This window comes from Musa acuminata, chromosome BXJ3-10 (assembly GCF_036884655.1).
Source record: "Musa acuminata AAA Group cultivar baxijiao chromosome BXJ3-10, Cavendish_Baxijiao_AAA, whole genome shotgun sequence".
Taxonomy (NCBI): Eukaryota; Viridiplantae; Streptophyta; class Magnoliopsida; order Zingiberales; family Musaceae; genus Musa; species Musa acuminata.
This window is the reverse complement of record NC_088358.1, coordinates 5,693,510-5,720,945: the sequence shown is the minus strand read 5'-3', so window position 1 is coordinate 5,720,945 and position 27,436 is coordinate 5,693,510. Positions and strand designations below refer to the sequence as shown.

At 37.5% G+C, this 27,436-nt stretch overlaps 1 protein-coding gene across 5 annotated transcripts in view; it reads right to left on the bottom strand.

Moving 5' to 3' along the window:
- LOC103999759 (AP-1 complex subunit gamma-2-like) overlaps nucleotides 1-27,436 on the bottom strand; it is a 108,972-nt gene that overhangs the window by 17,858 nt on the left and 63,678 nt on the right. For all 5 annotated transcript variants that reach the window (XM_009421598.3, XM_018818966.2, XM_065170175.1 and 2 more), the window contains 3 exons: nucleotides 14,837-14,959; nucleotides 14,660-14,755; nucleotides 2,106-2,233 (listed from right to left, as the gene is read on the bottom strand). In XM_009421598.3, coding sequence (XP_009419873.2) covers nucleotides 2,106-2,233; nucleotides 14,660-14,755; nucleotides 14,837-14,959 — 347 coding nt within the window. The remainder of the gene's footprint in view (nucleotides 1-2,105; nucleotides 2,234-14,659; nucleotides 14,756-14,836; nucleotides 14,960-27,436) is intronic.

Below are 27,436 nucleotides of genomic sequence, written 5' to 3'. Positions count from 1 at the left end.
CATTGGTTGGCTTGCCTATGTTGTGACCCAGTTTATACAAACTGAAGTGTTTCTAGAAGAAGAGACAGTGGGATATTATATCTTTACCAGTCAAACATACATTGCCTTCCGACCAAAAATCTCAAACAGGTTGGGTGACTGGCAATCACCAAGTTGTTGATACCATTGTTGTGGTCTATTTTATGGTTAACCAGGTTGGGTGAGTTGCAATCACCTAGTTGTTGACACCATTGTCTGTGACCCACTTTATCTATCATGCAACCATAGGACCTTGACATCTAGGAAAAGAAAAACACCCTGCAGGGTGCATCAGTGCAGAGAATAGGTCATTTGTTCAATCTGCTGTGTGTATTTCAGCTTATTTCAAAGACTGAATCTACCCAGGGACAGTTATAAAATTGAGGATAGAGAAGCCAAAGGGATTAAAATACTTAGGACATCACAAAAGCAAAAAATGGAAAAGGTACCACACTGTCAGATTCTAGGTTGTGGACCTTTGCTCTCTAAATTAACTGCTTAAGGCTTGACATCGGTTATTCTTGTTTCCCCTACTTATCATGTCATCTTGCCAAAGGATACAATTGAGACAGTACTGAGTCAATAACATCTAATTTATAAGGAAGAGGAGTTTAAACTGATTGATTTGGATATTTATACTGCTTAAATGTTGAGGAAAATAGCATATCTTAGTTGAGACACAAGGGAAAATTATCAATTCTCATGCCCAATTAATAAAATATCATAAGGAAGTATATTGCACTTCAGAAGAGAATAAATTCATATTAAAATGTCTTCAATAGTGAAAAAAGGCAGAAAAATCATCCCAAAACCAGAATATTCATCTTAAGGTTCAAATGTAGTAGATAAAAGACTAGCCTTTTTGACAACTTTGCACACTTCAACAAATGAACACCAATATTCATCTTAATATTTTGTTCTAATAACTTCAAATATACAGAATGGTATATTAATGGGATCTTAAAATGTCATAGAAAATGATCAAACCAAACATGTAAATAGTAACTTGGATCTAATTCTTGAAGAATTAGTAGAAGATAGGTAAACTAAACAAACACTTCTTATTGTGCTTGACAACCAATTGTTTGTTCAACAACTATGAAGATAAAAATTTTCCTTTGGTAGGAAAATAGAAGAATAATTCAAGTTTGGTTGGAAAATGAATAACAAAAGCATCTAAAAAATATTTAAACATATCTAAAATGCTTGAGTATACACATGAAAGAGAAATAGTTTTTGAATTTGCAACGCAGATGTAAGTGCTACAATATTGTAGTTCATGAGAAAGTGCACTTGAATGATTTCGAGCAATGACCTTTTTAACTTGTTAACAAAATTTTTTTTTCATAATTAACAAAAAGATAAAAGAACTCATAAATGATAAGAGATGCATCACTAGTGCAAAATGCTTTCGAGCAATGAGCCTTTTAACTTGTTAACAAAAAAAAGAACTAAGAGCCTGTGTAGATCATAAAACATTTAGCATAAATTAGAAAAAAAAAATAATTAAAAAAAAATACAAATGGAATTGCCTAATAGTGCACAATTGCTATATAACCAATGGCCAATGGTCATTTTACTTTAAACAAGAAAAAAAAGGAAGAGTGCGTAGAATAGAAGCAACTAGTGTAAATTTAAAATCAAAAGATAAAGATATCGAGAAACCAAAATTCATAAACTAGAGTAGACCACAGTGCTTTTAGAAATAATTATTTTATTGAATAAACTAGATGTGTGGATTACTTGTTATTATTTATCTTGAAAATGAAACTATCTACTCTAAACATTTAAATGCCAAATTGTCATATATAGTATTATACTATTATATATGTTAAAATATCTTTTATTGCTGTATTTATGCCATGTCATTTCTATTTTTACAATATTTGATGTATCATCATATTCGTAGAGTGCTACACCAGAATCTATTCTTCTCAGAAGGAAAATAACTGACAGTTTATAGAACTATAGTTAAGGTCCATTAAACCTAACAAACACATCAAGGTATAAAGCAAGTGAAATTTACAGCAATGAGAATTGATAGTAAAAAAAGGAAACAATTCACTCTATCCAATTTAGGAACTTGCTCTGATGTAGGGGGAAAACGTGATGAAAGCTTCAGAAGAGCAATCAAAGACAATGATTGAGTTGTAATGTCGGGTGAGCAATTTTTCAAAGAAGCCTCCAAAACATCCACAGCATCAGATTCTGTTACCTGCAAACACGTATTTGTTTGTTTAACAAAGCATAGGTTGAAAACATATAAAATGAAAATAAGCTACTCACAAGGATGGTAACTAGTTTTGTATTGCTTACGAACACAGAATGGAGGAAAAATTACAGAATTTGTGACACTAACAAAATAACATGTCAGAAATTATCATATTGAATATAAAAGAAATGGTGGATGAGAGCCCAACAATAAAAGAAATGCTTTACCAACCCATTGTTTTGTTTAAGCCAGGGAACTCCTTTTCATCTGGACCAATGCATACCAACAGGTATTTATGGGTCCGGTCATGAACCAGTATGTGGACCGACCCCATTTCAGGCGGTCTGGACCAGTCTAATTGTAAAAAGAAAGCTTTAAAAGGATTGAAATTAGGGCTTGCAATTGTTAGCCCTCTTCTCTGCAGATTCCTCTTCCCGCTACAAATCCCAAGCCCTCTTCTTCGCTGAACCTTCTTCTCGCTGCCATTTGCCATCCTTTACCTCCCCTCTTCTAGCTGTCATCTGCTGCTGATTACCTCTCCTCCACCACCATCTCCTCCTTTCTTTTCCTCCTTTTTCCTCTTCCTCCATCCTCCTCTTCCTTCCTCTTACCCTTCTTCTTCTTCTTTGGTACATACCAGTGTACTGAATGATAATACACTGGTACTGGTTGGTACATACCAGTCTGGCCATATGAAATTGCAAACCTTGGTTAAAGCAATTTCTTTATTTGTACTATTGCTCCATAGGCAATTATTTAAAATAAAATCTACAAGGGCATCATTGTACTTGAAAGCAAGGTCTACCATACCGAATCATACCGCTCGGTATGGGCGATATGTACCGGTCCGATAGGCTACCGGTACACGGACTGCTCGCTACCGGGTGGTACGTACAAAAAAACCCCGTATCAGATGATACAGGGTAATATCGGGCGGTAACGGTCGAAATTTCGACCATTACCGCCTGGCACAACTCGATAATGGTCGATTTCGACCGTTACCGCCCGGTACCACTTGGTAACGGTCGAAATCGACCGTTATCGCACTGTAGCAGTGCTACAGTGCTCCAACGATCAATTTGACCATTGGAGCCCTTTCTCATTCTATTTAAGTCATTCTTCTCTCCCCTATTTAAGCCAAAGGAGAAGGTAGTAGCATCAGTTGCATCGTTGGAAAGAATCGAGTCGGGCGACGAGACACCTTCACAATCACATTCTCTTTCTCGCTCGGTCCAGAGACATGATAGCAACACGGACAGTAGTGCCTCGACAGATGATGGCGGTGATGCCGGGCAGTCGTTGGTCTCGTCTACACAACTTGAGGGTGGTGAATAGACTGAGGAGCAATATTTTACATATGCCACTCAAGATTTAGATCATGGAACTCGACAAGGTACTGGTTAAGTTTATACGTGGAAAGGGAAGGGGAAGGGGAAGGCAGTGGATGAATATGAACAAATACGATAGAGCATACATGATATAGACATAGAAAGAGGCTCATTGTATTCATAGCCATCTTATTATGGAGAATCATACGGGCAACAACAGTATGGTGATAGTTGGTCATCCTTCTCTGAGCAACAGTATGATACAAAACAGCAGATCAGTAGCGAAAGTAGAAACTCTGACATTCACCAATATATGCCTCAAGAGCTGCCTCAGACAAATATGATTCATGACGATCAGTCTACGATCAGCACCACATTGATGCATCAATGACATACGATGTATCAATACACTATGTCATGGGATCAATTTCATGATTGAGTCCAACAAACGTATCATATTGATATATAGATGTATCGGATCGAGGACCCCGATCCACCACCCGTAGAGGCCCGTCGTTCGTTTTGGTGGTAGAATCAAGTAATCAACAATCATGTATATCTACATATGTGATTATTTAATTCATTTGAATTTTAGAGTTTATATTGTAACAAAATAGTCTAACAATTCAACTGATTTTTCTGTAGATATTTCAATCTATAACGGGCTGAAATACGAATCTCGAACAAGACTACCTCAAAGCGCGAAAAAGATACGTGATACTATTCTTACCTAATTTATATTGATTTTGCTAAACTTATACTATTACTATATTTATTTGTAATTCGAAAACCCTATCCTAACTTTTTTTTTTAATTTTCAGGTATTTTCGGAGGATTAAATATGTGAAATCAGGTGTACCGCTCGGTACACCTGGGTGTACCGCTCGGTACACCGTACCGTACCATACCATATCGAGCCCAAGTTGAAATGCCGGTACGGTACGATATTGCAAACCTTGCTTGAAAGAACAAACAAAGAATGATTCTGAATGTCATATAATACAGAAATCAAGTATAAATGCTGCTAAAAAACTTGGACATTGTTTGTCAAAAAATTCATTACAAGGATTTACAGTACCATAGATTTGACACTAGTATTTCAGAACCATTGAAGAGATGATTTATTTCAAGTTGGTGGCATAGCATAACATGTTGGCAAAATATCTAGGGTGGGTGGCATAGCATGTTGGTAAAGTTCCTTGGGTTGCATATTAGAGACCTGGGATCAGATCATGCTTCCTTCAAAACATACAAGTAAAATATCCAGATGAACATCAGTTACACCAGAGTAAAGAATCTGTTGGAAGTTTTGAACTGTCATGGATATCTGTATGTGGAGAGACATTTTCACTTGGAGTATATAAAATTAGGCAAAATTTTAGTACATCGTACGAATTACATAGCAATGGGCAGGATTGGGCTTATCCTAGCTAAAATAGATCATGCAGAGATCAAGTCAGGATGGGTCGAACATCTCCAGAAGCTGTGTTTCCATTAGCTGGTCACTAGAGCACGTGACTGATTCAATCCATTGTCTCACTCTCACACAGCTAAAATTTTAATCATGCTCAAACCACTGCTACATAAAAACTCCAAGTTTCTGCTTGACAAAAGATTGATCTCAAACTAAGTTTGACATAGATGATCTTAACTGAATTTATCTTGGAAGACTGCAAATTGTGCAAAGAGAAATCATACAACCAAGGTGCATATATAGTGAGATTTTTTGATATGATACAGTAGTAGACTTCAACAACTCTGCCAGTTATAGAATTAACTAAAGCATGGTACATGCCACCCAATATCTGGCATCTCATGTCATTCTGAAGAAAAAAAAAATTGATACATGGGCACATGGTTAAAATATCCATATATATTGGCCAATATCTGGCAGTGCAAGCAAACAACAGGAGTAGACCCTACAGCTTGGTACCACTCGGTCTTATATGGCCTGTTCATTATATTTTGCTAGTGAAACTGGATGGTTCATTCTGATGAAGAATAAAAAATGATACTTGGGTGCATCATTCTAAATATCCATATGTATATTGGTCAATATTTAGCAGCCCAACCAAACACTGGTAATAAACCCTAGAGCTTGCACCACTCGGTCAAATATCAATTTTTCATTATTTTTTCTATTGATACCGGGTGGTAAAGGTTTATATACCACTCGATATCTCAATGCTGACAGGCTTATCGGACTTCTATTTAAGGACTTCACTTGCTTGGCTGATTATGGTATTTGCATCAACATGGGACTTAAGTTGCAAAATGCTTACCTTTTGTTATTTCCACTACTAGTTTCATAACATGAATTGACTCTTCTTTTTTGCCTTTTTTTCATGCATTTTTCTGACATGCAGGTATGCTGATGGCTCGAACAGTTCACACTGCCACACAGTGCACTAGTTAGGTGTTCAGAACCTTGGTTCACAAGTAAGAATTGATGTCGTGCGAGCAATACCAAATACTTGGTTTTCCAGTACTTTGTTACACAAAATTGTTAACCAAGATGAAACAGACTACAAAGAATTTTGAATCTAAGCTAGAGTTCACTTTTGCCTTAGAGCAATGTTATCATGTTCCTCTAAAAAGGGTCCTCTTCAGCTTAACTTTAGATCAAGCAAGAATCAGGTGAAGAAACATCCCAAGCTTGAGTTGATTAGACCTATGCTGGACCAATCTTACTTACCCCTAGAATAGATCCAATATGTCAAGGATGACAACAATGATCATAGTGGCTTGGCATGCGAAATATAAAGTGACAGAAAAGAATAACAGGATAATAACAGCATAACTATATCATGAAATGCAAGAGATATAATTGCGAAAACACCCTTGAGAAAATAATAAAGGATATCTATGTACTGAAATTCAAGGGTCTAACTGCAAAAGCCATTATGTACCTACGAGCAAGTAATAAAATATTTCACTGATGTTAGGAAAAGATGGGCTAAAAATGAATTAGATAGATAAACAAAACAAAGGGCTCAAATTAAAAAAGCCACTCATGCACTAGAAAAAGAATCCAAGTTCTATGGGAAAGGCTAGAAAATATTTAAGTAGTAAACTAATGAATCTACTGGAGAATTAACATATTTACAGGTGTTTATTTATCCTTAGTGAACATATGCCATCAGAATATAAAATCCAATTTCTGTGAGAGATGTAATGGAGATAAAGAACTGACACGGGAGTGTCTAATTTACTACAATTTGATTATATGAGCCTTGATTATGATCTAGTATCTTTTTCAGTCAATAATGATGCCTCATAATCTTTATCTCAGCACACTCAAATATGACAGCTTATCAGCATATTCTCTGCACAAAGTTAAAGCTGTTTCAAGGTGCTTTTCTTCAAAACAAAGGAATGCATTAAAGGAGTTGGTTGGCAGCTGTGAACATTTCTTCATTACCAATGAGTGCATTAAAATAGTTGGTTAGTAGCTGTAAACACTTAATTTCGAAATTCCCTATACATGAAGGGTTGTTTCATGCACTAGTATTTATTTTGGTGTTTAGGACTTAGAAAGGATTTTAGAAACTGATGATATCTGGGCAGAAGCTCTTAGAGAACCCCTTAAACTCTGTATCTCTTGGATGCGTCCTTGAGTGGTGAGTCTTTTATTTTCTAGTTCTGTATCCTCGTTTAATTTCCGTTGGGTGGTGAACTTTCTGTATCTCATTGCGATTTTAAACTTGGTGGTGAGCTACTTTTCGTTTTTATCTAAGCTGCTTCGTTAGTGCTTCTAGTATCAGTTCTTCCTTGTCTACTGTGACATTTTCTATCTGAACAAATTTTTCATCGGTGTTATTTGGAAATCTATTCTGCATTTTTACCCTCCCCGGTATCAGTTTGGTATCAGAGCTAAAGGCTAGAGATCATGGCAAGGCGGAATGGAAAAGGTGTAGTTGGTGAAGGTAGCGACCATGGAGATGACGCTGAGTCGTTGAGGCTGCAGCTACAAAAATTGCTGCGTAGCCTACAAGAAAAAAATGAAATAATCAACGAACTTCAAAGTAGACACAACCAGCATAAAAATGACACTCGAGAGTTTACTTCTGATGATGAAACACCTCATCTTCCAAGGGAGTCAAGAAGATGTCGGAGAAGAAATGAAGTCCAAGACGAGTGGCAGAATAAATATAATCCCAGATTTGATATTCCAGAATTTGAAGGGAAAATAAATGTTGATGACTTTATCGATTGGCTTAATATAGTAGAAAGAATTTTCGATTTTCATGAACCACCAGAACAAAAGAAGGTCAAACTTGTGGCACTCAAACTCAGGCGGAATGCATCTTTTTGGTGGGAAAATCTGAAGAAACAAAGAGAACGTGAGGGGAAGAGTAAGATTGTTACATGGGAGAAAATGAAAAGGGAGCTAAAGAAAAAATATTTACCTGATAATTATAGACAAGAGATCTTTCTCAAAATACATGATTTCAAGCAAAAAGATCTTAGTGTGGAGGAGTACACTGCAGAATTTGATAATTTGATGTTAAAAGGAGAGCTTGTGGAACCGGAAGAGCAAACAATTGCAAGATACTTAGGAGGTCTGAAGTATGAGATTGCTAAAGTTGTTCAGCTACAGCCATATTGGTCTTTAAATGATGTGAGCAAGCTGGCATTAAAAGTTGAAAAGCAACAGAAGTTTGAAAAGAGTTTTCGGTATGGCTCAAAAGAAGGCTACACAAAAGGAGGAAGTTCCAAGCCTACTGTCCAAAGCAAGGTGATATCGAAGGTGCAAGAAAAGGGTGAAGAGTCTGCTGGCAACAAAAAAACACCTAATTCTTCTACCCCAAGTGGTCGAAAATGCTTCAAATGTCATGGTTTTGGGCATATTGCTTCGGATTGTCCAAATAGGAGGATTGTAACTTTGGTTGAAGATCATAGTGATGGAGGCGAAGATGAAGCTGACGACGAACCAAAATACAATGATGATGAGGAAGAGATTACTTATGCTGATCATGGTTTGTCTATTGTATTGCAACGTAGTTTACAAGTGTCATATGTGGCCGACGATGAAAGTTGGGTGAGAAAAAATGTGTTTCACACTAAATGCACTTCTCTTGGCAAGGTGTGCTTGGTGATCATCGACAGTGGCAGTTTTGAGAACGTGGTTTCTTTGGAGATGGTGCAGAAGCTGAAGTTGGATACGATCCCTCATCCACATCCATACCAATTATGTTGGTTGCAAAAAGGAAATGACATCAAGGTAACTAAAAGATGTTTAGTTTCATTTTCTATTGGCAAGTATTATAAAGATAAAGTGTGGTGTGATGTTGCCCCTATGGATGCTTGTCATTTACCATTGGGAAGACCTTGGCATTATGATAGAAGAGTGTTGTATGATGGTTATAAACATACTTATTCTTTTAAAGTGAATGAAAAGAAGATTATCTTAGCTCCATTACAACCTTCCGAAATCAGTGCACCAAAGAAGGAAGTTAGTGCTTTTATTTCTTATAGAGAATGCAGATATGAATTGGACAAGGGCGGTCATGTTTTGGCCCTAATGGTAGTAGAGGAGAACGAACAACATAAGGAGACACCGAAAATCATACAACCAATTCTAGAAGAATTTCAAGATGTTATACCGGAAGAGATTCCACATGGCCTTCCACCTTTGAGAGACATTCAACATCACATTGATCTTATTCCGGGGGCTCTTCTACCTAATAAGGCTGCGTACAGAATGAGTCCTAAAGAACATGAAGAACTTCAAAGGCAAGTTGATGAATTGGTTAAAAAAGGGTTAATCCGGGAGAGCATGAGTCCTTGTGCGGTTCTTGCTTTGTTAGTGCCTAAGAAGGATGGTTCTTGGAGAATGTGCGTGGACAGTCGCACCATCAACAAAATCACAGTGGACTATCGCTTTCCTATTCCAAGGTTAGATGACTTACTTGATCAATTGTGTGGTGCTTGTATTTTCTCAAAAATTGATTTGAGGAGTGGCTATCACCAAATAAGAATGAGGCCCGGAGATGAGTGGAAAACAGCGTTTAAAACTAGAGAAGGCGTATATGAATGGTTGGTTATGCCATTTGGACTATCTAATGCTCCTAGCACATTCATGAGATTTATGAATCACATACTTAAGCTATGCATTGGAATATTTGTTGTAGTTTATTTTGACGATATATTGGTGTACAGCAAAGAGTGAAGAGGAGCATATGAGTCATTTGAAAGAAATCTTTCTTATTTTGAGGCAGCAAAAACTTTATGCTAATATAAAGAAATGTGATTTCTTTACTTCTAGTGTGGTGTTTTTGGGGTATGTTGTTTCAAAAGATGGAATCATGATGGATCAAAGTAAGGTTGAAGCTATTCTCAATTAGCCAACACCTGCTTCATTACATGATGTGAGGAGTTTCCATGGTTTAACATATTTTTATAGAAGATTCATTAAGAGTTTCAGCTCTATTGTCGCTCCAATCACCGAATGTCTGAAATGTGACAAATTCAAATGGACTAGTGAGGCTAACGATGCTTTTGAGCTTTTGAAAAGAAAGGTTACTGAGGCTCCTATCTTAGTTCTACCAAATTTTGATAATGTGTTTGAAGTTGAATGTGATGCATCTAGTGTGGGAATTGGTGCTGTTTTGAGTCAAGACGGAAGGCCCATTGCATTTTTTAGTGAAAAGCTGAATGATACAAGAAAGAAATACTCTACTTATGATAAGGAGTTTTATGCGATTTATCGAGCTTTGTCTCATTGGAGTCAATATCTTCTCGCCAAGCCATTTGTTCTATATTCTGATCACGAGGCATTAAAGTTCATTAATCATCAGCACAAGCTAAACAAGAGGCATGCAGCTTGGGTGGAGTTCTTACAATCTTACAACTTTACAATCAAGCACAAATCTGGTGTTCAAAATGTAGTTGCTGACGCATTGAGCAGAAAGCATTCTTTATTATCAGCAATGAAAGTCAAAGTGGTTGGATTTGAAACATTCAAAGATTTATATGAGAATGATGTGGATTTTGGCTCGATATGACAGAATTGCAAATCAGGTTCCTTTCAACAATTTTCGATCTTTGATGGTTTTCTTTTTCGAGCTAATGCTTTATGTGTTCCAACTTGTTCTTTGAGACAAGTAATTCTAGCTGAAGCTCATGGTGGTGTTTTGGGAGGACATTTCGGTAGGGACAAGACTCTAGCTCTTATTCAATCAAATTTCTACTGGCCTAAAATGTTTAGAGATGTGGATAGACATGTGAAGCAATGCCGATTATGTCATTTGGCAAAAACAAGAAGTCAAAATTCTGGGTTGTACACTCCATTGCCAGTGCCAAATGCTCCATGGGAGGATGTGAGTCTTGATTTCGTTTTTGGACTGCCAAGAACTCAAAGGAACAAGGATTCTATCATGGTTGTTATTGATAGATTTTCAAAAATGTCTCACTTTGTTCCATGCAATAAATCAAATGATGTATCTTATATTGCTGATTTATATTTTAAGGAGATTGTTAAATTGCATGGTATTCCAAGAACTATGGTGTCTGATCGAGATTCAAAATTTGTTAGTCATTTTTTGAGAACTCTTTGGAGGAAGCTGGGTACTTCTTTGAATTTCAGTAACTCGCATCATCCACAAACCGATGGGCAAACTGAGGTAACAAACCGAAGCTTGGGAAATTTACTTAGAAGCTATGTTGGCAAGAATATTAAGCAATGGGATGTCATTCTTCCACAAATTGAGTTTGCTTACAATCGTTCTATGCATCATAGTATTGGTAAGAGTCCTTTTGAGGTAGTTTATGGTGCTAATCCTGCTGGTCCTTTGGACTTAATCCCTCACTCTATAACAAAGCAATTTAGTGGAGATGCTGATGAAAGAGCTAAGCAGATAAAGAAGCTGCATGAGGGTGTGAAAGCAACCATTGAGAAACAAAATGAGAGGTACATGCATGCTGCCAACAAACACAGAAAACATGTGGAGTTTAATGCAGGTGATTTGGTCTGGATTCATCTAAGGAAGGAGAGGTTTCCACCGGGCAAATTTAGAAAATTGAAACCAAAGGCTGATGGTCCATTCAAGGTGCTTAAGAGAATTGGCAGAAATGCTTATGAGATAGAGCTACCTGAAGATTACGGAGTATCCCCAACATTTAATGTGGCTGATTTGAGTCCTTTTTATAATCATGTTGATGAATCAAACGAAGACTTGAGGACAAGTCTCATTCAACCGGGGGAGATTGACACGGGAGTGTCTAATTTACTACAATCTGATTATATGAGCCTTGATTATGATCTAGTATCTTTTTCAGTCAATAATGATGCCTCATAATCTTTATCTCAGCACACTCAAATATGACAGCTCATCAGCATATTCTCTGCACAAAGTTAAAGCTGTTTCAAGGTGCTTTTCTTCAAGACAAAGGAATGCATTAAAGGAGTTGGTTGGCAGCTGTGAACATTTCTTCATTACCAATGAGTGCATTAAAATAGTTGGTTAGTAGCTGTAAACACTTAATTTCGAAATTCCCTATGCATGAAGGGTTGTTTCAAGCACTAGTATTTATTTTGGTGTTTAGGACTTAGAAAGGATTTTAGAAACTGATGATATCTGGGCAGAAGCTCTTAGAGAACCCCTTAAACTCTGTATCTCTTGGATGCGTCCTTGAGTGATGAGTCTTTTATTTTCTAGTTCCGTATCCTCGTTTAATTTCCGTTGGGTGGTGAACTTTCTGTATCCCATTGCGATTTTAAACTTGGTGGTGAGCTACTTTTCGTTTTTATCTAAGCTGCTTCGTTAGTGCTTCTAGTATCAGTTCTTCCTTGTCTACTGTGACATTTTCTATCTGAACAAATTTTCCATCGGTGTTATTTGGAAATCCATTCTGCATTTTTACCCTCCCCGGTATCAAGAACACCCCCCAAAAATATGAAATATAAATGCATCAAAGGTGTATCAAAAACATAAAATATCAGTCTGATTCCATTACCACAGTGGTTAGTCAGTATAGTAGCAATGGAGGAAGAAGTGGCAGCAACTCGGAAAAGGAGGAAGAGGCATGGTGATTTTATGATGGGCGGAGGAGTTGGTAGCAAAGTGGAGGAGGTGGAGAAGGGGAGAGAAAACACAAAAAGAGAACGAGGGAAAGAAAGAGAGAGAGAGAGAGAGAGAGCACACTTCAGAGAAAGAGAAAATGAAAGAAAAACAAAGAAAAATGCATAATTATCACAATTGTTACTTAAAATTTTAAGAAAATGATACACAGTTTGGTACCAATTTGCTTTTGCCCAGTAGGGTGAGTTTTCTAGGTGGTACAATCCATACCAATGATTGTTTGTATCAAGGTTCGCAATACCGTACCGTACCGGTATTTCGACCTGGGCTCGGTACCGATACGGTACGGTATACCGAGCGGTACACCCAGGTGTACCGAGTACTATAGCACTGTTACAGTGCTATAGTACACTGCTACAGTACTACAGTACACTCGGACCGGTAACAGTCGGTCCGCGTACCGATAACCTGTCGGACCGGTATGTACCGCCCGTACCGGGCGGTACAGCTCGGTACGACAGACCCTGGTTTGTACCAAGGTATGCAATTTCGAATAATACCGCTTGGTACGGGCGATATGTATCGGTCCATCAACTGACTGGTACATGGACCGCCCGTTACTGGATGAAACGATATATATATATATATATATATATATATATATATATATATATATATATATATATATATATATATATATATAAGGCAACGTCGCGTTGCCTTTTTCGACAACGTCACCTTTTTCGACGAATATTTATATATAAATAAATAAATAAATAAATAAATATATATATATATATATATATATATATATATATATACGAGGCGACATCGCCTTTTATAAATATATATATATATATAAATATATAAAAAATATTTTATATATAAATATATATTTATTATATATATATATAAATGAGGCAACGTTGCCCCCGCTAGGAGAAGAGAGAGGCGACGTCGCTCGAATATATATATATATATATTTTTTTTTACTGAGCGGTGTATCGTTCGGTATACCGCTCGGTATACAGTATCGTACCGTACCGAGCTAACGTCGAAACTCCGGTACATTACGAAATTCCGAACCTTGGTTTGTACAGCCTAAAATGGTACGAAACAGGCAGTATATACCAGTCCAGACATGGGCTGGTACGTGGATCACCCTGTTTCGAGCAGCCTGGTCACAATAGAAAAAGCGGTACGACCCATGCAACTCTGGAATTAAAAAAAGAAAAAATCAACACGAGCCCTCTTCTCGTGTATAATGCTGCTGGCGTCACCACTGCCATTGATGCTGCCTCATCACTGCCCATGCTGGTACTTCACCGCCGCTGCTGTTTCGTGATATTGCTGTTGCCGTCGCTGCTGCTTCCTAATGCTGCTACCATTGCCACTGCTTCACAAATCCTTAGTCACATTGTTGCCGCCACTACTAACGTCGTTGCCACCATATTCCTTCTTCCTGGGTTTGCTCCCACCACTTCTCCTCGTCTTCTTCCTTCTTCCTTCTCCTCCACCGCTTCTTCCTTCTTACTCCTCCACCACTTTCTCTTTTTCCTTCTTCCTTCCTCCTTCCTCCTCTTATGTTCCTCCACCATGCCTTCCTCTTTTCCCTCTTTTTCTGCCTCTCTGAAACATTGGTACATACCGGTGTACCATGTGTCAGTACACTAGTATTGACCAGTATGTACTAGTCCGATAGATCACTGAAATGGGTCTGGTACCTGAATTGGCAATCCTTGATCTATACCATATTGAATTGAGCAAAATCACCTATCAGACTAGTAAATATTGATTCATATTGATCGGTGCAGGTAATCTTTTAAACTTTGTGCCTATCATTCTTCATACATATAGTAAATTTGAAAGTAAAAAAGCAATTTATTTTCAAACAAGAAGTACGACATCATAAGGACGGCTAATGGCCATATGGCATAATTTTTTTATCAAGTTCAAGCCCACGTGTGAGTGTCATCAGTCATGTATGCCATTTGATATAATATATATATTTTTTTAAAAAATAAAAAACAAAGATTATTCAGAAATCATAAACATAACGTAGAGAGGCATGCACTTACAGTCATCGGTTCCTCCATTTCCAACACCTTAACATTGTTAACCAGCATCTCACCATATTCACCAATGCACCATACTGCTACTCGAACTAAACTTTCCTAGGGAATGAGTTAAAACAGACATGGGGAAATTAGATTGCCTGAAACTTAGCATCAAGATACAAAGTTGGTTTTACCCACCTGATCAGAATAAGTTTGAAATGCTTTATACAGTGACCTTACACAGTACCCTTGAAGATAGGGGGCATTGCTTATTGCAACTATAAGAGCATGCCACACATCATCTTTAACATAGTTCCCAGCCTATAAAACATCATAAGTTGACAACACTGTTCAGAAGCATTATTGTTGCTGAAAAATATCCTAAATTGCTTTTCCATCTACTAGTGCTTGTAAAATAAGATCTAAAGCTCAAGCAATCAATCTCAAAGTGAAAATATATTAAGAAGCCACTACTTGAAGTTGCCAGACAAGTACTTCAATTCAATTAGGCAATAAAATAAAAAATGTCCATCAACGTCAGATGTTCTCAAATTATAAATCAAGGCTTTAACTTTTAAATACTGCGATAAATGTACCACCTCATATATAATGGTCCAATTGGGAACAATATGCCAGTATACTGAAGTATCAAATATATTTTGACAAATAAACAATAATCATTTTGGGGCACATAGAGACCCTTGTTAGTGCAAAAACGAAGAGAAGATGCTCATGCAGCGATGACCCTTGTTAGTGCAACATAGAGTGAAGATGCTCATGCAGCAACAACAACCTTGTTAGTGCAACATCCATGTTCTCTGTTTGTTTTTGGCATAGGCAGCTTGAACAAGGCCTGAAAGTAGCCTTCATAGCCCCATATTGCTTAGTTTTGCACCTTATTTGCTTTATTCTTTTCGCATGTTACCAAGGTAGGCAATACCAAATGATACCGCCCAGTACGGGCAGTACGTACCGGTCCGACGGCGTACTGGTACGTGGACCGCCCGCAACTGGGCGGAATGGTTAAAAGAGACCTGTAATGCCCGCAACTGGGCGGAATGGTTAAAAGAGACCTGTATCGGACGATACGGGGTAATATCGGGCGGTAACGGTCGAAATTTCGACCGTTACCGCCCGACACAACTCGTAACGGTCGAAATCGACCGTTACCGCACTGTAATGGTCGAAATCGACCGTTACTACACTGTAATAGTGCTACAGTGCTCCAACGGTCAATTGTAATAGTGCTACAGTGCTCCAACGGTCAAATTGACCATTGGAGCCCTTTCTCATAATATTTAAGCCCTTCTTCTTCCCTATTTCACTTCTAAACTCTTTTTTCTCTCCTAAACTCTACGAAACAACAATTTGTGAATTCAATCGAGACTAATTTGGGAAGATTAAGTGGAAGAACTTTCTAATCAAGTGGCATGTCAAGTTCTCTTTCTTTAATTAGAGAGTAATTAAAATATTTAATATTATGATTAGTATGTTTTATGCATATTAAATATTAAAAAATATTTATGATCCAGCGATTAGGCATTTTAATGATGATTTAATCAAAATTTGTTCGATTTTATGTCAATTCAATGTGTTTAATACCTATTAGGGCGTTTGCCATGTTTATAGTGTTGAAAGAGAAGTAATTAGTAGAAAATTAACTATGTTAATCATGTAATTAGTATATCTAATGATGATTTAATCATAATTTGAATCATATTAGATCAAAATTACATATGTAATATTTCTTTTATGTGTTTGACGTATATATGATGGTAAAATAGGTTTAATTAGGTTTTATTAAAGTTATTTAATGCTGCGATTAATGATTTTAATGATGATTTAATTGAAATTTGTTCGATTTTAAATCAATTCAATATGTTTAATACCTATTAGGGTGTTTGCCATGTTTATAGTGTTGAAAGAGAAGTAATTAGTAGAAAATTAACTATGTTAATCATGTAATTAGTATATCTAATGATGATTTTATCATAATTCGAATCATATTGAATCAAAATTACATATTTAATATTTTTTTTATTTGTTTAACATATATATGATGGTAAAATAGGTTTAATTAGGTTTTATTAAAGTTATTTTATACTACGATTAGTCATTTTAATGATGATTTAATCGAAATTTGTTCGATTTTATGTCAATTCAATGTGTTTAATACCTATTAAGGTGTTTGTTATGTTTATAGTGTTGAAAGAGAAGTAATTAGTAGAAAATTAACTATGTTAATCATATAAATAGTATATCTAATGATTATTTTATTATAATTTGAATCATATTGGATCAAAATTATATATTTAATATTTTTTTTATTTGTTTGACATATATATGATGGTAAAATAGGTTTAATTAGGTTTTATTAAAGTTATTTAATGTTGCGATTAGTCATTTTAATGATAATTTAATCGAAATTTGTTCGATTTTATGTCAATTTAATATGTTTAATACCTATTAGGGTGTTTGCCAGGTTTATAGTGTTGAAAGAAAAGTAATTAATAGAAAATTAACTATGTTAATAATGTAATTAGTGTATCTAATGATGATTTTATCATAATTTAAATTATATTTGATCAAAATTACATATTTAATATTTCTTTTATTTGTTTCACATATATACGATGGTAAAATAGGTTTAATTAGGTTTTATTAAAGTTATTTAATGCTACGATTAGTCATTTTTGATCGATATTTGATCAATTTAATATGTTTATACTTTATAGTTTATTTGATTTAAATTTGATAGGATCATGGCACCAAAGGAATAGCCACATGATGATGTATGGGTTCATGTCTGAAAGATATATGAGAACCATCATCATTGACAATGTATTTATTGTGACTACATTGGCAAGGGTGGAAGAATAACTCGGGTGAAAATGCATTTGGTTGGCGGGTATCCTGATGCTGCAAAATGCAAGAAGGTTCCAACAGAGATCCGTAAATTATTTCAAAGCAAGCTACAACAAGCAAAGGAAGATACATTAAAAAAGAAGGCAAGAGTTGAGGAAGAATATTATAGAGCTACATAGGAACCAGTTTATGATTAGTATGAGGGTTGCGGTGATCAAGTCGACCCGGATCTCATAACTGGGATTCGTGCATAATTGGAGCATCAGTATACAGTCGATGAAGCAATGAGGCATCGATGACCTGACTCACAATTGGAGCATGATAGTGGTAGTGGAATCCAGAGGTCGCCCAGCATGAGGCAACCAACTGCTCCTTCTCAGTTAGGCCGAACTAGTAGCATAAGGTATGGTGGACTCCATAGTTTTAAGAGAGGTCTTGGCAAGAGGTCCGCACCAGATATTATTGATATTGATCCGCAAGCCTATCCCCCACAAACAACGAAACAGACACGGATTGACGATGCATACACAAAAGAAAAAAAATGGGATATTGGGAAGGCAATCTCAAAATGGTTCAACTTTCACAGGACTCCAACCAACACAGCCTAAGGTCCATATTATCAGAGCATGGCCTCTTCTATTTAAAAGTCTGGCACGGGGATCCAACCTCCAACACCGAAAGAGATTTACGGCGTATACTTATATGAGGAGGTGGCAGAACTAAAGGATTGGATCAAATCCTTCAAGAGGCAATGGGACGAATATGGGATGACACTGATGTGTGACAGTTGGACAGGACCAACAAGAATGAGTATCATCAACTTTCTTGTTTATTACAACAGAAGAGTAGTGTTTTATAAGTCCGTTAATACTTATGAAAAGATCCAAGATGCAAACTACATTGAGAGCTTGATGGACACTATAGTAGAGGAGATTGGACCACAGTATGTTGTCCAAATAATAACCGATAATGGAGCGAATTTCAAAAAGGCCGGTTTGCAATTAATGGAAAAAAGAAAAACTTTGTTTTGGACTTCATGTGCAGCTCATTGCATAGATCTAATGCTGAAGGATATTGGTGAGTTGGATGTAGTCAAGAACTATGCAGCTCGAGCACAATCAATTACAAAGTTTATATATAATCATTATTGGGTCCACGATTTAATGCAAAAGTATGTAAACGGTGAGATACTCTGACCTAGAATTACTCGGTTTGCTACCAATTTTATTGCATTAAAGTCATTACAACAAAAAAAGGCATAGCTTAAAGGCAATGGTCACCTCGCAAGAGTGGTCTGAATCAAGATATTCGAAATTGAGCGATGGAAAGAAGATAGCAAAGTCCATTCTTTCCTCTAGATTTTGGGAGACTACGGCAGAAATCATAAAAGGTGTGGAACAACTTTATATTGTCCTCCGTAAGGTCGATATGAATAAGCGTCCACAGATGTCGTATCTTAAATATATACTGATTTCAGCAAGAGAGGAGGTTAGGAGAGCATTCAAAGATGATTTTAAGGCCGACCAATACGTACGGATCATTGATCGTCCGACCAATGTTCATATGGATCAGGATATCCATAATGTACTCAGAATAATTTAATTTATTATTATTTAGATAATAAAAAATCATATTAACAAAATTATGTCTTGCAGCGTATTATCTAAACCCGGCAATTCAATATCGATATGTTCTCGGAACGCAAAATGATTTCCTAATGACACTAAGAAATGTTATATTTCGGCTCTTGCCAAACACTACTGATGCAACCGATGCTCTTATGAAGGGTCGATTATTTCGAGAAACAGTTGGTTCATTTTCCGACGTTGTAGCTGTATCATGTCGTTACACTTTGGATCCTGGTGAGGAAAAGTTATACATATTGATTATCAATTATATTTAATGTTAATTATTTGTTATTGCTAATAAAAACTTATTTATATCTTTTTGCAGTCGAGTGGTGGCTACAATTTGGAGGGGATGCACCACATTTAAGGAAGGTTGTCGTTCGTGTACTTTCACAGACAACAACATATAGTGGTTGCGAACGTAATTGGTCAACGTTTGCATTGATTCATATGAAGGTCCGCAACAAACTCTCCTATAGACAGTTAGAGAAATTAGTATATATCCATTATAACACGCGGCTAAGTTTGCGATGTGATGAGTTGGATAAGGAGCCAGAGGAACCAGATATTGATCCCATTGACCTCCAATTCTACAACGAAGATTCAGAGCCAATGTTAGATTGGGTTGAAGCAGCAGAGAACCAAGAGGATCCTCTACTTGATGAGGTAGGAGATCCTCAGCGTCCTTCACGTTTTATCACCGAGGCAATAGAAGAAGAAGAAGCACAACCCAACAGGTGGAAAATCCCCCTCGATTACAACGTGGCAGGAGTTGAACAACATCGAGTCAAACTGCTCGAGGAACTACAGACACCCAACGGTTACAATCGTCCGCCCAACGTGCAAAGGCAAAGGGGAAGGCAGTAGCATCAGTTGCATTGTTGGAAAGAATCAAGTCGGGTGACGAGACACCTTCACAATCACATTGAGCAACTCGCTCGGCCTAAAGACATGATAGCAACACGAACAATAGTGCCTCGACGGATGATGGTGGTGATGTCGGGCAGTCATTGGTCTCGTCTACACAACTTGAGGGTGGTGCATGGACTGAGGAGCAATATTTTACACGTGCCACCCAAGATTCAGATCATGGAACTCGACAAGGTATTGGTCAAGTTTATGCGCGGAAGCAGAAGGGGAAGGGGAAGGCAGTGGATGAATTTGAGCAGATGCGACAGAGCCTACATAATATAGACACAAAAAAAAGCTCATTGTATTCACAGCCATCGTATTATGGAGAATCATACGGGCAACAACAGTATGGTGATAGTTGGTCATCCTTCTCTGAGCAACAGTATGATATAGAGCAACAGATCAGTAGCGAAAGTATAAGCGCTGACATTCACTAATATATGCCTCAAGAGCTGCCTCGGACAAATATGATTCATGACGATCAGCCTACGATTAGCATCACATTGATGCATCAATGGCATACAGTGTACCAATACATTGTGTCATGGGATCAATTTCATGATTGGGTCTAACAAACATATCATATTGATATGTAGATGTATAGGATCGAGGACCTCGATCCACCACCTGTGGAGGCCTATCGTTCATTTTAGTGGTAGAATCCACAATCAGGTATATCTATATATGTGATACTATTCTTACCTAATTTACATTGATTTTGCTAAACTTATACTATTACTATATTTATTTCTAACTTAAAAATACTATCCTAACTTTTTTTTTTATTTTCAGGTATTTTCGGAGGGTTTTACAGTCTAAATTAGGTGTACTGCTCAGTACACCGTACCGTACTGTACCAAGCCAGCCTCGAAACACCGGTACGGTACGGTGTTGCAGACCTTGCATGTTACCTCACTTACAGAACATGTTAAGCGATTGTTGTGTCCAGATGAAAATAATTAAAATCCCCATAAAAACCTCACCATGTACGGGATAAAATGGGTTTGACAACACATCGTAAGACGCTAGCTATATTAGCCCCTTCAAACCACCAAGTTGTCATATACTTAACCAGAATTACCTAAGTCATGAGGCTTGTGTTATCCGTCCACAAAGGGTCAACTTAGATGCAACCTCGCTCAAGTCTCGAAGAACTTGTAAAAGAGCAAATTGATTAGTTTAGAAAAAAAGTAGTGGACAAGTTCTGATGTCTCACAAAAGAGAGTAGTTTTACAACTAATTTAGCAAACACTTGGTGTATAAGAGGGAAAAGAGAGGAAGAGAAAACAAAGACTTTAGAAGATAAATAAATAGTCACAAGTCTACAAACGACTCCTCACAAAGTGTTTGGAGTGTTGGCAAGTTCCCATAAGCTTTACGTGAAAACTTATAAATTCAATCAACACCCAACACTACTCCAAACACCCATCTAACCCTATGCCATACCGGGGGGGGGGGTTCTAGGTAGGGTGCTGAGATGACTGATGCTTTGCCCCACACTATAGCCTATATAAAACAAGCTATGACAAGCGAAAACTAAGTCATTTTAGGATAGTTTTGCCCATTTCGGTGAGCGATCACTTTGCAGTTTTGCAATTATTCTTGTTTATAGTTTTCAAGCAAAACACAAAAAAAAGGCAAAACACACTGCCGAATGAATGTACAAAAAAAAAAAGCATCAAACAGTTTATTGACGAAGGTGTTATGGGTGCATAACAGTCGTTTATGACATTCTCCCCACTTAAATTATCGACGCCCTTATCGACACTTGTTGGTAGACTTTGATGATTGCTTTTTCATGTCGCAAGGCATCTTCTGGCTCCTAATTGGCTTCTGTTCTAAGAAACTTTTGCCACTTCATTAACTACTTAATATGCTTCGCTCTAGTAGGTAACTTCCTCTTGTGATATACTAAAATAGCTTTAACTTGCTTTTCATAAGAGGCTTTGGTGGGGGGGTAGCCAAGTTGAAATGTTTCTAAAAGCATCTTACGAATCTGAATGGTAGGCCTTCAAGTTGCTCGTATGGAATACATTATAAATTTTGAGCCATGTCGGCATCTGCAACTTATAGGAGACAATGCCTACTCTGCTAATAATTAGGAAGGGCCCCTCAAATTTACGCACCAGTCCTTTATGAACCTTATGCCTAAAGAACTGAAGTGATGCTGGTTAGAACTTCATTAACACCAAATCACCGACTTTTAACTTCTCTGGTCGCCTTCCCAGATCTGCCCACTTCTTTATCTTCTTGGTCGCCTTCTCTAAGTATGCCCATGCAATATTTGTATTTCGATGCCATTTCTTTACAAAGTGATACGTTGACGGGCTACTTTTAGTATATTCGATTGCGAAAGTGTGAGGAGTTAATAGCTATTGTTCTGTAATAATCTCAAAGGGGCTCTTGTTGGATTCAAAGCCCCGATGCAAGTTGTAGGAGAATTAGGCTATGTCCAATAACTTCAGTCAATCTTGTTGGTTGGCACCCACGTAGTGCTGAAGATATTACTCAAGGAACGAATTTATTCTTTCATTTGACCATCCATTTAAGGGTGAAGACTTCGGGAGAAGTAGAACATAGATCCCAACAATTTGAACAGCTCGGTCCAGAACATCCAAATAACTATGCGTCTCGATCACTGATGATATTGTGCGGAACTCCCAAATGCTTCATAATATTCTTCATTATCAACTTGGCTGCCTCTTCCGTTAAGCATTGTAGGGGTATAACAATAGATGTTGTATACTTTAGGAATTGATCGAACCATCGTTAGTATCGATCCAAGTCACTAACAGACCCTTTATTACTCTACCTTATGTTGTTGGCAGGTAAGACGTTAGAACATATGCTTCCATATCTGTCCTCATCTTTGGCCAATAGAAGACTCTCCACAAGAGCCAAAGTTCGGTGAATACATGAATGCCCCACCTGACACTCTCTCAGGAGTTCATGCTTTAAATTGTCCGCTCGAAGAACATAAACTCTATTCCCTTTAGTAGAGACAAGTCTCTCTTGAACCGAAAATCGCCGTACCTTGCCTTCTTTGATCAGTTGCATCTAGGTTATAGCTTAGGGATTGCAATTGACTCGCTTGGCCTCCTTCCAACTGCATTCGTCAACTTCACCTTTCTCCTCAAGGTATTAGCCACGACATTTACTCTTCTTGGCTTGTACTTTATTGCCATATCAAACTCAACCAAGAAGTCCTGCTATCGTGCTTGCTTTGGAGAGAATTTCTTTTTAGTTTGGAAGTAACTCAACGTGATATTATCTGTCCTTAACATAAATTGCATTATGAGAAGGTAGTGTCGCCACACACGTAGATAGTGGACCATTGCTGTCATCGTGCAGAATAGTATATAGTTTGTTCAACAAGACGGAGTAATGCAAGAGGATGATGGTCTCTGAAACTTCTAGAGGGAAGGATACCGATAGGGATTATACTATCAGCTAATCATCATCCAACACGTAGCCGCTACATGGAGTCCTCAATGGGAGGAAGAGATCCAAGTCACCTTCCACCAGTCTGCTCGCATAGATAAGAGTTCAAAGCAGGTCCATGGTAGGAATTTCAGGGTTATCCTCCTCTACCGCCTACGTGGACAAGAGAGCAAGAGGGGATCGTTAGGGGCAATTGGAGGCAGCCTCCCTACAAAATATTCTACAAAATATTTTGCCCCTTTGTGACCAGGTATAAAAACTCGTATTCAAAACGATGAGAGGGGACTGACTTTTTTTTACCACTCGCATCCGCACTAATACACCTTGGGTTACTAACTTGGGCATCGAAAGGACTAAGTTGGGAAACCTCTCCCGACCTCAGTCTTCATGCAGGTGGCACCTCGGACAACCCTACGCACAAGGTCTTCAATTTTAAATAATACCGTCCGATATGGGCAGTATGTAAAACCAGTACATATATGTATGTATATATATATATATATATATATGTATATATATATATATATATGTATATATATATATATATATGTATATATATATATATATATATATAAGGCGACGTTGCCGAGGTGACGCAACGTCGCCTTTCCCTTCTCCCACGCGGGGCGACGTTGCCGAGGCAACGTGACGTCGCCTTTTATAAAAATATTTATATAAAAAAAATCTTTTATATATAAATATATATATATATATAAAAGATTTTTTTTACTTTTATATATATATACTTATATAGGCGACGTTGCTGAGGCGACGTCGCCTTGGGGAGAAGAGAGAGGCGATGTCACTTCGACGATATCGTCGAATTTTTATTTTATTATATATATATATATATATGTATATATACATACATATATATATATACATACATACATATATATATATATACATACATACATATATATATATATACATACATACATATATATATATATATATATATATATATATATATATATATATATACCTATACCAAATGATATACCGAACAGTATACCGCTCGGTATACAGTATCGTACCGTACCGAGAGAATGTCAAAACTCCAGTACGGTACCATATTTCAATCCTTGCCTGCGCATACGGGTCTGGACCACGTCAGGCTGACCAAGACGTCAATGACTTTTCCCCTAACAAATACGAAGAGAAAAGTTACTCCAACAGGATAAATATCTAGGAAAGATAAGTTTCGGTTCTTCAAAAGGAAAATCATGTGTAACGGACCACACATGTTGAGGAGGGGTACTTCAAGACAACAACTCCACAAAATTCAATGAACCGAGCAAGTGGTGAGGAGTCGTCGTATGATCTCGCATGAGGTAGTGTGTTGGTGGACTCATTGTGAGATTAAGTGGGGGAGCGACCCAAGGCAACACCAAACGAAGGCATACTTAGAGTCGATGTGGAGATTGGACTCAACGCGAGGGACACTATCAACTCAAACCAAACCAAGGAATAGAGTAACTTGGGTAAAACTTGGTGAAATGCCCAAGCCACACAAAGGAAAAGATGAAACATAAAGCGAAGGCATAAAGCTTTCCTTGGACAAAGGTCAAGGACATAAACTCTTATAGAAACAAGAGCGAGATCATGTTATTCCTTGGGTATCGCGTTTTGATGGAGCGGACTAATCTTGCATGATGTCATAATTAAAGGGAGCTTTGATGCATATGCACCTTATCTCGATGAAGCATTTGATAGAGAAATTAAGGCAACCCAATTTACGGAGGCAAAGTTGGGATCAAAAGACCTTAACACGGGGCAAGAGGATGTAGAGGCATGTACTCTTGAAGAATATGCCGTATCGTTGTCATTCGAGTTGTCACGATAAAAGTAGTGCACAACGGAGATTATATTGGGAGCAGGAGCTCGGGATTCAAACAATGACACACTAATTTCAGTGAAGTTAGTGAACTTCGAGATCCATTAAGTGACAGACTATCCTAGAGCTACGCTTCGTCCGAGTATGACCTAAGAGTAAATGGATGAAGGTCGATTGCTAAAGGAGCGAACATAATCAAAGGCCCTATGATATGCTTGTAGAGGCCACACATGGAGAGATCCCAATCCGAGTTTATCCCACAAAGATTAAAATTTAATAAAGATGTTACTAGGAGGTAACATGGTGCGATGGATTGTGATGAAACAATTCGAGCCAATATGACACACGAGAGAAGTCCTGTAAGAGACTTTATCATACGGAGGTATGATCGGGAGTTGTTGAGAGTCTACTTTAGTGAACAACATGACGACGAGAAGAACTATGAATTCAAAGAGTGAATACCATGGTACCGCAGAGGGGCGTCTTCTATACGTGCATTAAATTTTGCATCAGATAAAAACCTTCATTATCACTATATGGGGGATATGTCCTACCAAGGGGGAATTCCAAGTGTAAGTTCCAATGAGTCCCATGGGTGGACTTGATCATATAGAGGTATGATCGAAGCGATAGGAGAGTTTGACTACTTCAAAGCTCATATTCACTTAAGAGAGCTTGACAAGTCAAAGGATACGCTGAGTGAGCGAACATTGTAACCAAGGACGCAAAGGAGAATAGAATCGATGCAAGCCCTGTAACATGATGGCGGAGGTCACGCATGTGAGTTGTAGTCTGTCTTTCCATCGACCAAGAGGAACTGCTCGGAGAACATAGAGGTATTGAAGCAGGTGGTTGAAAGGGGCGATGGATTGGTTACAATGGAGGTGGACTTGAAAGAGTATTGTAGAGGTAGATCTATCAATCACGAAGAAAGGGACACAAATGCGAGGCGATGGATAGTAGGGCCATGGGTATGGCAACGCCATGGTACCACAAAGGTGGGACTTTCGTGAAGTCATCTATCCCTTGCTCAGCAAATATTCAAAGACCCTTCAAAGAAAATGGAAGACAACAGTTATCAAATTCTCACCCAAGGTACTTAATCTCGTACCGTACTAGTGTACCGAGCTTTGCTCAGTATGGTATAGTACATTGTACCGAGCGGTACACCAAAAATAGGCATAAAATCATTTGAAAATACCTAAAAAAAAAATTAGGATAAGGTTTTTAAGTTGAAAATAAATATACATTTAGTATAGTTTTAGCAAAACTAATGTAAATTAGATAATAATAGTGCTACATATCTTTTTCGGGCTTTGAGGAGTAGCCTTGTGCAAGGTTCGCAATTTCAGTCCGTTTTGGTTCGTCCTTCCATTAATATTGAATTATCTACAAAAAAAAAATTTCAATTGTTAGATTATTTTGTATACAACTTAAACTTTAATATTCGAATGAATTAAGTAACCACATATGTAGATATACTTGATTTTACTATTAAAACAAATGATGGGCCTCCACGGGTGGTGGATCCGGGTTCTCAATCCTATGTATCTATATCAAGGTATGCAATACTGTATCGTACCGGTATTTTGAGGTTGGCTCGGTACGGTACAGTATCGTGTATCGCTCGGTACACCAAGGAGTACCGAGTGGTTTTAAATATTTCTTCCTTTTACTGTAGCACATTCCGTCCGATAGCGGGCGGTCCACGTACCGGTATGCCGTCGGACCGGTACGTACCACCCGTACCGGGCGGTACTATTCGAAATTGCATACCATGATCTGTTTATCAATATGATATGCGGGTTCTCAATCCTATATATCCGTATATCAATATGATATGCTTGTCGGACCCAATCTTAAAATTGATCCCACGATATAGTATATTGATACAATGTATGCCATTAGTGCATCAATGCGGTAATGGTCATAGATTGATTGTCGTGAATCCACAAATCATTGCTTTGTTAAGTTTAGGAGAGTAAAAATGTAATGAGAGAAATCGTGATAAAAATAAGTTTACGAGAGTTTAAGAGAGTGTGAGAGTGAAATTGAATAAAAGAGAGGGGAGAAAAGGGATTAAGGGATTAATTGTTTGAAAACTATTATCAATCG